Source organism: Nomascus leucogenys, chromosome 12 (genome assembly GCF_006542625.1).
Source record: "Nomascus leucogenys isolate Asia chromosome 12, Asia_NLE_v1, whole genome shotgun sequence".
NCBI lineage: Eukaryota > Metazoa > Chordata > Mammalia > Primates > Hylobatidae > Nomascus > Nomascus leucogenys.
In genome coordinates this window covers 1,608,436-1,620,469 of record NC_044392.1, presented here as the reverse complement: position 1 = coordinate 1,620,469, position 12,034 = coordinate 1,608,436, and the positions used below count along the sequence as shown (strand labels likewise).

At 46.5% G+C, this 12,034-nt stretch overlaps 1 protein-coding gene across 2 annotated transcripts in view; it reads left to right on the top strand.

The window, feature by feature from the left end:
* The first annotated feature begins 265 nt into the window (after window positions 1–265).
* The window catches only part of BSDC1 (BSD domain containing 1), a 28,957-nt gene continuing 17,188 nt past the window's right edge, over window positions 266–12,034 (top strand). For both annotated transcript variants that reach the window (XM_003276366.3, XM_030823321.1), the window contains exons 1-4: window positions 266–323; window positions 587–647; window positions 7,792–7,908; window positions 10,679–10,846. In XM_003276366.3, coding sequence (XP_003276414.1) covers window positions 313–323; window positions 587–647; window positions 7,792–7,908; window positions 10,679–10,846 — 357 coding nt within the window. In that variant the 5' untranslated portion in view covers window positions 266–312. The remainder of the gene's footprint in view (window positions 324–586; window positions 648–7,791; window positions 7,909–10,678; window positions 10,847–12,034) is intronic.

Below are 12,034 nucleotides of genomic sequence, written 5' to 3'. Positions count from 1 at the left end.
GTCCATAGAGGCCACCGTACCCGACGTTTGCGGACAGTGACAAAGAGTGAGGCTCGGTGGAGGTGGAGCCTGAGGACTGGACTGAATGACGACTGAAGGGAGCGTTCAGGGGTGGAGTTTGAGAGAGAACTTGGGACGGAGACTGGACGGAGTTCAGGGAGGCGGGGCCTAATGATGGAGCAGGGAGGGGATTGGGCCGAGGGCGGTGCCGGCGCGAGGATTGGGCCGAGCGCCTCGGGGGCGGTCCTTGAGGGGGCGGTGCCGTGTCGGAAGTCAAAGGTCAGTAAATAGTGGTGATGTCATGCAGGCAAGATGGCGGAAGGGTGAGCCCGTCGTTTTGCTCCTAGGCGTTGGGGCCTGAATTCTCCCAGGGTTGGGGTGCTGGGCGAGAGTCCCGGTAGGGAACATGAGATCAGCGCGGGCGTGGACTGATCTGAAAGGGCAGAGTGGAGTCGCATTGAGAGGGGGTGGGCAAGCGGTCTGCGAAGCCTCGGCCCGCAGGGTACATCTGAGGGGGAAACAAACCGGATCCTTGGGCGGGCAGGAATCGCACCGCGGTGCTGCCAGATGTGTCTGTCTTCCACAGGGAGGACGTGGGTTGGTGGCGGAGCTGGCTGCAGCAGAGCTACCAAGCAGTCAAAGAGAAGGTAAGCCGGGCCCGTGCCCTTCTTCCCTCACCAGGGCCCTGCGCCGCCTCAATGCAACCTGGTCCAACCAGCCCCGCCCAACTGTTGCGGGCGCTAAGTCTCAAGGATGAGGCTGACCTGGGCCTTTCTTTTTAGCCTCTACCGGTCCACGGGAAGACAGACCTCGACGCAAACCAGTGTGATACTAGCCACAGTGAAATGAAGATGGTTTTAAAGGCTGGAGTTAACGAACGTTTTGTAGGAATCCATAGGAAGGAGCAATTTATTTCAGCTCAGGAAATTCAGTTTCTTCGTGAAAGAGAGAACATTTGATACAGGTCTTGAAGGAAAAGAGTCTAGCAATAAAAAAAACGTACTCGTATAGTCATTCAAATATTAGAGTATATGCGACAACCAGCACTCTGATAGGTCTTCAGGATACAGACTTCAGCCAAACAGATATAATCCTGGGCCTTACAGAGCTCACAGTCTAGTGGGAAGACAGCCATTAACCGAGTAGCCAAATAGTTGTTTAGTTACCGTTGTGGTAAGTTCTGTGAAAGGAAAGTACAGGGGCACCTTGTCTATTCTGGGTAGTCAGTAATTCACCAGGGAAGGCCTCTGTGGAGAAGGAACCTCATCAAGGCCAACCCTGCCTAGACAGGATGAAAAGCAAGAACCCAAGCCAGAGATGAGCATGAGCCATACACACTGGTGCCTGATAAGTTCTAAGTAGGGGCTATGCAACGGGCAGTAGAGAGAGAGAGATTAATCACTAGAGGGTGGAAGGCCTTCTTGCTGAACAATCTCTGTGGGATGAGTGATACTTGGCTGTGCCAGTGGGTAATTTGCCAATGTGTATTCCTGTTTCATTTCATGCTTATTTGTCAAAATCAGCCCAACTGAATTGTGGGAAAAGTTGATTACTATTTACCTCAAGCAATTGGGATGAGTCCTGCTTCAGGGCCAACTCCAGGAAGCTTCTGACCTCATCTAAATAAGTCCCCTACTCTGGGAGTATTTTTGTTTTGTTTTGAGACAGAGTCTCTGTCACCTAGGCTGGAGTGCACAGGTGTGATCTCAGCTCACTGCAACCTCTGCCTCCCAGGTTGAAGTGATTCTTGTGCCTCAGCCTCCCAAGTAGCTGGGATTACAGGCGTGTGCCACTACTCCTGGCTAATTTTTGTATTTTTAGTAGAGACAGGGTTTCACCATGTTGGCCAGGCTGGTCTCGAACTCCTCACCTCAGGTGAGCCACCTGCCTTGGCCTCCCAAAGTGCTGGGATTATAGGCGTGAGCCACCACACCCAGACATCTGGGAGCATTTTTATTCCTCCCGTATCCTGGGTACTCCTGGACAGCCTCTCAGCAGTAGCCCAGCAAATCTGAGAATGCCCTGAGCTGTTTATGTTGTTGATGAGGACTGAGAGGCTTGCACCCTAACATTTGATAGACCTGAAAGTAGCATGTTTCCTGTTGGGTAATTTCCTAGCAGGAAAGTCTGACATTCATTCAGCAGATGTTGCATGAGGGCCTCCTGTGTTTCTCTCAAGGTTGGTCTTATCATAACTTATGAAAAATAGATAGTTGGCCAACCTTCCATCTTCATTCTTGGAATTCCCAGTTAAAAGCTGGGGTGAGGGTGGAGGTGGGACTTGTTTATGCCTTTTTGGAAAGAAAAGACGTAATTTCCCTTTTTTTACTTTCTTACTCTTACATGTACTTGGGCAAGTGTTTTTTGTTTGTTTGTTTTTGAGACCGAGTCTGGCTCTGTTACCAGGCTGGAGTGCAGTGGCTCAATCTCGGCTCTGCAACTTCTGCCTCCCGAGTTCAAGTGATTCTCCTGCCTCGGCCCCCTGAGTAGCTGGGATTACAGGCGTGCGCCACCACGCCCAGCTAATTTTTGTATTTTCAGTAGAGACAGAGTTTCACCATGTTGGCCAGGCTGGTCTTGAACTCCTGACCTCAGGTGATCTGCCTGCCTCGGCCTCCCAAAGTGCTAGGATTATAGGCGTGAGCCACCACGCCTGTCCTCTTGGGCAAGTTTTTAACCTCTCTAGGCCTTAGTTCCTCATCTATAAAATGGGAATACTAACAATACCTACTTGATGAAATTGTGGTGATGGTTAAATGTTAATATATGTAAAACACTAAGAACAGTACCTAGCATACCGTAAGTGCTATATAAGCATTAGCTGTTATTAAGTGCTGAGGCTGATGGGAAAACCTCTTAGATACCACCCCCAGTTCGTTTTTCCTTCCATTTTTTTTCTTGGTCTTTTGGTGCTTTCCTATCTTTATGTCCCATTCTGGCTCCATCTGGACCACTCACTTCTCAGCACTCCATAGAACACATTGCCCTGAAGACCACAGCTATGAGATGGTGCTATCATCTGCTTTCCTCTGCTGCTTACCTCCTCCTGTCCTGTCTTCCTGTGTGTTGTCAAGGGCAATATGACTGACAAGAAATACTTGTGCATACACGTTGATAGAGAAGGGCATATCGTTGCTCTACATACTTACCAGAAAGAAGAAATTAAAAAGAGAAAGGCACCAATTGCTTTTTGGTTCCATCACAGATTCCCCAACCTCATCTGAGCCCACATACTCTTCAGTCTCCAATTTGCTTCTCCTCCCCTTAACTTCAGAAACTTTCCCAAAACGTAACTCTTCCCTTGGGTCACCTATTCAGCCACTTTATCCCTTTCACTTCCCAGGAGACAACCTCATCTACTTTTTGAAACTTCAGGTCAACAAACAGCATCTTTAACTCCCTCCCCACCCTCAAAGCCACCACCTATAAACTTATCTTTACTCACAGCCAGCTTCACCTACCGCTTGCCAAATCCAGTGGGTGGTTTTCAGCCTTTATCTTCCTGGACCATTCTGCTGCATTTGACACTAGTGATCACTCCCTCTCTTGAAACACTACTCTCGGCTTTTGTGACATGATTCTTAAGTCTCCACTTACTTCTCCAGACGTTGCTTTTGTAACTGTCTCATGAGTTCGTCTTCCTCTGCTTGCCCCCTACAGGTAGTGTCTGAGGACACTTGTCCTCAGCCCATTGCTCTGTCCACTTTCCAAACTCTTCCTGGGTCACCTTCTCCACTTTCCTGTTAGGGCGACTCTTAGACCTTTTCCCTGAACTTTAGTGTTGTGTTTTGCTTTCTTTTGAGATGGGCTCTCGCTTTGTCACCCAAGCTGAAGTGCAGTGATGCAAACATGGTTCTCTGCCACCTCCACTTCCTGGATTCAAGCAATCCTCCCACCTCAGGCCCCCAAGTAGCTGGGACTATAGACGTGTACCACCACGCCCAACTAATTTTTGTATTTTTTGTAGAGGTGAGATCTCGCCATGTTGCCCAGGCTGATCTCAAACCCCTGGACTCAAGCAATCTGCCCACCTTGGTCTCCCAAAGTGCTGGGACTACAGGCATGAGCCACCATGCCCAGCCAGCTTTAGTGTTTGAGGATAGCTATTGCTGGACAGCTGTCCTAGACAGCCCACAGTCATCTCAAGTTCTACGTGCCCAAAGTCATTGTTACCACCTTCTCTCTAGAACTGCTCCTCCTCCAGGATTTTCTCACTTAGCTGGCAGTACTGCATCTACACAGTCACCTATTTTAGCCACCTGTGGTGCTTCCATGATTCTTTCCTAGCCCTCAGTCAACATACCTGTTCAGTCACCAAATCCACCTTCTTCTGCTTCCTGTATCTTGAACCAGTCTCATCCTCTCCATCTTTACTAGCTTTGTCCTTACTCACATTTTTCTGTTTTCTCTCCTGGATTATTGCAGCAGCCTCCTGACTGGTCTTCCTTCTTCTTCTAATCTTCTCGCCTCTGGACCTTTCCTCCATCCCAGGCACTGGATTAATTTAGTGAAAAGGCAAATCTCATGTCCCACCCACTTCGAACCTTTGGTGGCTCCCCATCATCCATAGGGCTGACCAGACTCTCCCTGGTTGCCCTTGGCAACCTCTCCAGCTTTATCCCTTACCACTGTCACTTCACATTTTATGTCCATCAGGACTGTAATGCTTGTAGACGTCACTAAACCCCATGTCAACACTTCTTAGCTGACTCCTGTTCTTTTTTTTTTTTTGAGACAGGGTCTCACTGTGTTACCCAGACTGGAGTGCAGTGGCATGATCACAGCCCACTACAGCCTCAACCCCCCGGGCTCAGGTGATGCTCCCACCTCAGCCTCCTGGGTAGCTGGGACTACAGGCGTGTGCCACCACCTCTGGCTAATTTTTTGTATTTTTGTGTGTGTGTGTGGAGACGGTTTTGCCATAGTGTCCAAACTGGTCTCAAATTCCTGGGCTCAAGCAATCCTCCTGCCTCGGCTTCCCAAAGTGCTGGGATTACAGGTGTCAGCCACCGCACCTGGCCCACATCAATACGTCTTAACCAACTCCTGTTCATTCTTTAAGGGCCCATTCCAGGCTTCCGGTCACCACATCTTCCCAACCTACCCATAGTACAGCAGCTACTGCTCTGCCCTTGCACATCAGCACTATCATGGGACCATTTTCCCCAGTAGACTGTGACCTGCTTGAGGGCAACGTATGCTCATGTTTGTCTGCTCAGAGCCCACAGTCTAGTGGGAAGACAACTGTTTAGTCACGCAAGTGGTTACATAATTGAAATTTCAGTAGTCCATGTAAATTTAACAAGCAAACATTTTTTGAGCACCTACTGTATGCTCTGTGTCAGATACTGGGGAACCATCAGGGAACAAAACACATAGGACCTGTGTTCACGCAACTCACAGTTTATCCAGGAAAACAGACATTGAACAGGTCATCTTAAGACTAAAGTATGTTCAATGTTAAAAAAGAGAAAAATTGGGAGGCTGAGGCGGGTGAATCATGAGGTCAGGAGATTGAGACCATCCTGGCTAACACGGTGAAACCCTGTCTCTACTAAAAATACAAAAACTTGGCCGGGCATGGTGGCGGGCACCTGTAGTCCCAGTTACTCGGGAGGCTGAGGCAGGAGAATGGCGTGAACCCGGGAGGCAGAGGTTGCAGTGAGCACAGATCGCGCCACTGCCCTCCAGCCTGGGTAACAGAGGGAAACGCCATCTCAAAAAAAAAAAAAAAAAAAAGAAGAGATAAAGCAGGGAGAGCCAGCTGAGCCTGAAAAGGCAGCAGGAAGCCCCTCTAGGGAAATGAAGCATAGACTTTGAGGATGAACAAGAGTTTTCCAGATAAGAGGGTTCCTTCATTGTGTTTACAGGCTTGCTTGTTTTGAAGAGTTAGAACTCTGTATCAGGGAGAGGAAGCAATGTGTTCAGATACCCTGAGGCAGGACTGATGCTAGGGCATTTTAGAAACTTGAGGATGGCCAGCTGGAGCTCAGTGAAGGGCACAGTGGTAGGGGATACCAGTCTGCCAGAGGCCAAGTTGTAAGGCCTTGTAAGTAAAGGTGGATTTTCAATTTGCTCTTAGGATAGTGTGTAAACTTAAAGAGTGTAAAGCAGCACGGTCTGCCCTAACAGACAAAGTACCCACTGGGTGTCATAAGGAGAATGAAGTAAAGGTGGCTGAGACAACCTGGGAGGAATCCAGATGAAAGAATAAGTTGGCCTGGACTAAGGTGGTGGCAGTGTGGATAGAAAGAGTGAATCGGTAAATGACCCGGGGCACAATTTCATGGTGCCGTGAAATATTTGTTAAAATTTTAATAAAAGTAAATAAGTAAATGACCCCCTCCACCCCCAATTAAGGAGTCCTGAGTCGATATGGAGGCATGATTACCACCCCCAGAGAAGCCTGTAGCTGATATGTGAGACTGTGCCATTCAGAAACTTCCCAAGCTAATGAAAAGTGGGCAGGCCCTTCCGAGGAGAACAAACCACAGGAGTGCTCAAAAACATGCTTTAAAAAATGCAGGTGATTATCCCCGTGTAAAATGAAAGGGCTTGCAAGGGGAGTGGCCACTGAGATACTCCAGGAAGGCATCCTAGAGTTGGTGAGTCTGAAGCAAGACAGGGCAAGACCTAGAAGTGAGCTGAGGGTCTGCTTTCTCCAGTGAGGTCTGGGTGCAGGCTGAGACACAGATTGGTTTAGCAGGAGCAAATTTGCATTCGGCCCAAAGGAGCTTTGTATATGAATAGAACCTCGGGATGGTAGAACCAAGAAGGCCTCCAAGAGAAGCTGATCTAGTCTTTCTCTTGACCGCTTCCTCCTCTGTTGAATGTAAAAATCACATGCCTTTTTACTGATATTAAATTGTTAAGAATTACTCATGAAATAGTTTTCCAAGCTATTGCTGTTACTAATACAATTAGTAATTACTAATTTTTAAACCTGAAGGCAAATAACTTCACATACTGCCTCACATTTCAACTCAATTTCCCTGTAGCAAAAAAAGTAAAAATAGAAACACTTTCCTTTGATAAAAAATCACATGCCTTAGGCTGGATGGCTCATGTCTATAATCCCAACACTTTGGGAGGCCAAGGTGGGCGGATCACCTTAGGTTGGGAGTTCGAGACCAGCCTGACCAACATGGAGAAACCCCATCTCTACTAAAAATACAAAATTAGCTGGGCGTGGTGGCACATGCCTGTAATCCCAGCTACTCTGGAGGCTGAGGCAGAAGAACCGCTTGAACCCAGGAGGCAGAGGTTGCGGTGAGCCGAGATCGTGCCATTGCACTCCAGCCTGGGCAACAAGAGTGAAACTCTGTCTCAAGAAAAAAAAAAAAAAATCACATACCCTTTTTTCATGTTATTTGAAACTTGGTATGAATATCGTGATTTAAAGCATATCAGAGCAATTCATCAAAGTCAGTATTTTTTTCAGACTGTGCCGCCTCTTTTCCTGTTTGCTCTTGAGAATCTCTGATCTAGATCACCTCATTTTACAGGAGAAAACTGAGAACTAGATGAGACTTACTCATGGCCACATAGCTTGTGAGTGCCTAGGCTGAGACTCAGTCCTCATGCTCAGAGTAGCAAGAAATTCCCCTGCACTCTCTGCTGTCAGGTAATCCCAGATCATGGAATTGGGACAAATGAGCATTGTTTCTGAGCCCAAGCTCCCCTGCCATTTGAGATTTCCATGTGTCTGTCTGGTACTGAAGAAACACAGGGAACAGGAACAAGGGGTGGTGGGGCCAGCTGGCCCTGGCATCCCTCTCTGTCTTCCCACAGTCCTCTGAAGCCTTGGAGTTTATGAAGCGGGACCTGACAGAGTTTACCCAGGTGGTGCAGCATGACACGGCCTGTACCATCGCAGCCACGGCCAGCGTGGTCAAGGAGAAGCTGGCTGTGAGTACCACCCAAACCCTCCCAAGTTACTGCCCCTCGCAACCTGTCCTGTCCTGGGCTCCCAACCTTTCTACCATTAAGTGATTATTTTTCCCTATGGGGAAAAATATGTGGATTATTTTTCCTCCCATTTTGAAAGAATTGTGTCTGGCAACCAAACAAGCTACATATTTTAAGTAATAATTAGTTTTCCCACTTCTGTATTGTTTTAGCAAATGCTTTCCATTAGCAAAGTCATTCATGTTGACAATTTAGAAAATACAGACAAGTGAAAGGAAAGAGAAAGTGAAAAAAGGAAGAGAGCGCGCGCGAGAGAGAAAGACCTAGAGACATCCGTAACTCCATCTTCCAAAGATAGCTACTGTTAATATTTTGGGGGTGTATCCCTTATGTACACTTTTTTTTCAAAACGGGTCAATTGAATACCATGTTTTGTAACCTATTTTTTTTTTTTTTTTTTTGAGATGGAGTCTCCATCTGTTGCCCAGGCTGGAGTGCAGCGGCGCCATCTCGGCTCACTGCAAGCTCCGCCTCCCGGGTTCATGCTATTCTCCTGCCTCCGCCTTCGAAGTAGCTGGGACTACAGGCGCTCGCCACCACACCTGGCTAATTTTTTGTATTTTTTAGTAGAGACGGGGTTTCACCGTGTTAGCCAGGATGGTCTCGATCTCCTGACCTCGTGATCTGCCCGCCTCGATCTCCCAAAGTGCTGGGATTACGGGCGTGAGCCACTGCACCCAGCCCCTGTTTTTTTACTTAAACTGCAAACCTTGTTCTAGAGTGTAGTAAGTGGCATGGTATTCCACTATGTGGATTTAACCAGTTGCTGCTTTCCTATTTCAGTTTTTTTCCAGTATTGTACACAGAGCTACAGTAAACATTCTGCTAAACTTTTACCCAGTGCCATAATACTTGCTTTATAATAAAATTGTGGAAGGTATCACAGAGTGGTTAGTTTAAGCCTTTTACTATCTACTCAAAACTGCCCTCCAGAAATGTTGTACCAACTTATTTTCTTACTGGTCCTGTTCTTTGTTGGGGGTGGTGGTTGTTTTGAGACGGGGTCTCACTCTGTCACCCAGGCTGGAATGCAGTGGCATGATCTCAGCTCATTGCAACCTTTGCCTCCTGGGCTCAAGTGATTCCCCCACCTCAGCCTCCCGAATAGCTGGGACCATAGGTGCATGCCACCACACCCAGCTAATTTTTGTATTTTTTGTAGAGAGAGGGTTTCACTCTGTTGCCCAGGCTGGTCTCAAACTCCTGAGCTTAAGGCATCCACCCGCTTTGGCCTCCCGAAGTGTTGGGATTACAGGCGTGAGCCACTGTGCCTGGCTTGTTTGTTGTTTTCTAATTTTAGATTCAGGGGATACATGCACAGGTTTGTTACGTGGGTATATTGTGTATATGCTGAGGTTTGGGCGTTTTAATGAACCCATCACTGACCAGTACCCCATAGGTAGTTTTTCAATCCTTGTCCCCCTCCCCCAATACTGTTTTTATTAATCATAAATGTACAGTGAGAACCTCTTATAAGATGGAAGTTAGATTCTAAGGTCAGTGTGAGAAGGAAAAATTGTGGTCAAAGATATCCCTGCAAAGTTCTGAAGTTTCCAGTGAGGTAAAGCATACTGTTTTTTATATTGCAATTTTTCCTTTAGCATTGGAACAGATTGCAGCTTCTTAATTTAATCACCAGCTGAATCAATTATCTTGTAATTACTCATGTTATGAAAAATGAATTTTGGAATTTTTTTAGTCAAGCTTATTTTGCCGAATCCTCTTGTAAAATACCATCCACCTGCTAACCACAGCTACTGATGAGCATGAATGACAGGTTGTAACCCTGCTAAACTGCTATAAGTCTAGTCAGTAGCAGAGATATCACTTGTTTATTGCATTCATTTATTCTTTCTTCATTCAACAAATATTGTTACCTGTAACAATATGTGCCAGGCACTATGATAAGTTCTAGGTTTAAAATGCTTCAGCAGCTTAATCAAGAGTAAATATAATTTTCCACGAGGTTTTTAGACCCTGTTCTCAGCACCCTGCTGGATGGCATTCTGACCAGTGTGGTCTGTGTAGTGACCCTCAGTTGGTCCCAGGCAAGGCAAGGCTATCTGTTCTAATCCTGCCCATATGTTTCCAACCTTCTGTGCAAAGTATTCTACTTCCTGAGCAATGATGATGATGAAATTGCGATATTACAATGCTGCAGTTTATTAAGTGTATGCTGTGTGCCAGGCATGGTACGTGCCCTATCTTTTAATCTTCATGGTAACCCTATGAAGGATGTATACTTAACCCCATTTTATAATAAGGAAACTGAGGTTCAGAAACGGTTTTGGTCTCATGACCAACAAGTGGTAGAGCAAGGATTCAAACTAGCTTTGTCTAACTCCAAAGCTAGTACCCTTTCCACCACTCTACCCATAGGCCCTCTTCCCTGCTGATATGTCTATGGCGTGGACCTTCTCTGGCCAAGTTTTGACCAGCCTGACTGACCTTAAAATTTTGATGAAACAGCCAATCAAAGATCTCTGATCTACACAGGCCTACCATGGCCCTGTTCTGCAGCCCCACTTGGGGGATGGAGGACCCTTGCCTCCTCCCTCTCTTTCTGCAGCCCCAGAGATGGGTGAAGGGTCGTGAGCGCTTCCCTGGTCCCCCAACACACGGTACACCTTTGCCCCAATGTTTTACCCCCATACCCCAGATTGCAGCCTGTTCCCGGGGCGCTTGCTTCCTCTGCCCATTCTCTATACAGACGGAAGGCTCCTCAGGAGCAACGGAGAAGATGAAGAAAGGGTTATCTGACTTCCTAGGGGTGATCTCAGACACCTTTGCCCCCTCGCCAGACAAAACCATCGACTGCGATGTCATCACCCTGATGGGCACACCGTCTGGCACAGCTGAGCCCTATGATGGCACCAAGGTATTCACTGACAGTCTCCCCTGCAGATGCCTAACATCTGTAACCTGGGCTTTAACTTCCAACCTGTACTCACAAAAGCAGCCCATGTTCAGGCCAAAAAATAAATATGGGTATATTATTAATAGTAAATCAGAAAATATCAGTAAGCAAGGACAAGATAATTATTTTTAAACTCGTAATTGCATCACCCAAAGAGAACCCCTGATATCTTATTGGTATATAACCTTATATTTGTTTTTGTTTATGAACATAGGTAAAGATAGTTTGGTTTTTTCTTTTGAACAAAAAAGACATTTTATACATGCAGTTTTATAACCTACTTTTGAAAAACCAACAAACGTAGCATCTTTCCTAATCATCTTTTTTTTTTTTTTTTTTTTTAAATGAATCAGGCTCTCTCTCTGTCACCCAAGCTCTCTCTGGGGCTCAGTGGCACAATCACGGCCCATTGCAGCCTCGACTTTCCAGGCTCAAGGGTCTTTCCACCTCAGTCTCCTGAGTAGCTGGGACCACCGGTGTGAACCACCACACCCAACTAATTTAAAAAAATTTTTTTGGTAGAAACGGGGTCTCACTATGTTGCCCAGGCTGGTCTCAAATGCCTGGGCTCAAGTAACTCCCAGCTTGGTCTCCCAAAGTGCTAGGATTAAAGGCGTGAGCTACTGTGCCCAGCCAGCCATAATTTTTAATGTCTTTAAATTCTTACAAGTGAATATGGCATTATTTATTCCATTATTTCCGTCATGTTGCATATTTGGATTCCTTTCAGCTTTCCAGCATAATAAGGAATGCTGTGGAGAGCATTTTTAGAGGCATAATCTCCACATTTGGGTTATTTAGACTAATTTCTAGAAATATATATATAGGTAAGGGGAGAGAGGTGTCTTCAATGCACTTAAAGCAACAGCCACAGCAACGTATTTTTGCTGCATTTTCTTTTCTTCTTTTTTTTTTTGAGACAGGGTCTCACTCTGTCACCCAGGCTGGAGTGCAGTGCCATGATCCCAGCTCACTGCAGCTTCAACTTCCTGGGCTCAAGTGTTCCTCCCACCTCAACCTCCCTAGTATCCCTAGTAGCGGGGCCCACAGGCGTGCACCACCACGCCTGGCCCTTTTTTTTTTTTTTTTTTTTTTTTTTGTGGAGATGAGGTCTCCCTATTCTGCTTAGGCTGGTCTCAAACCCCTGGG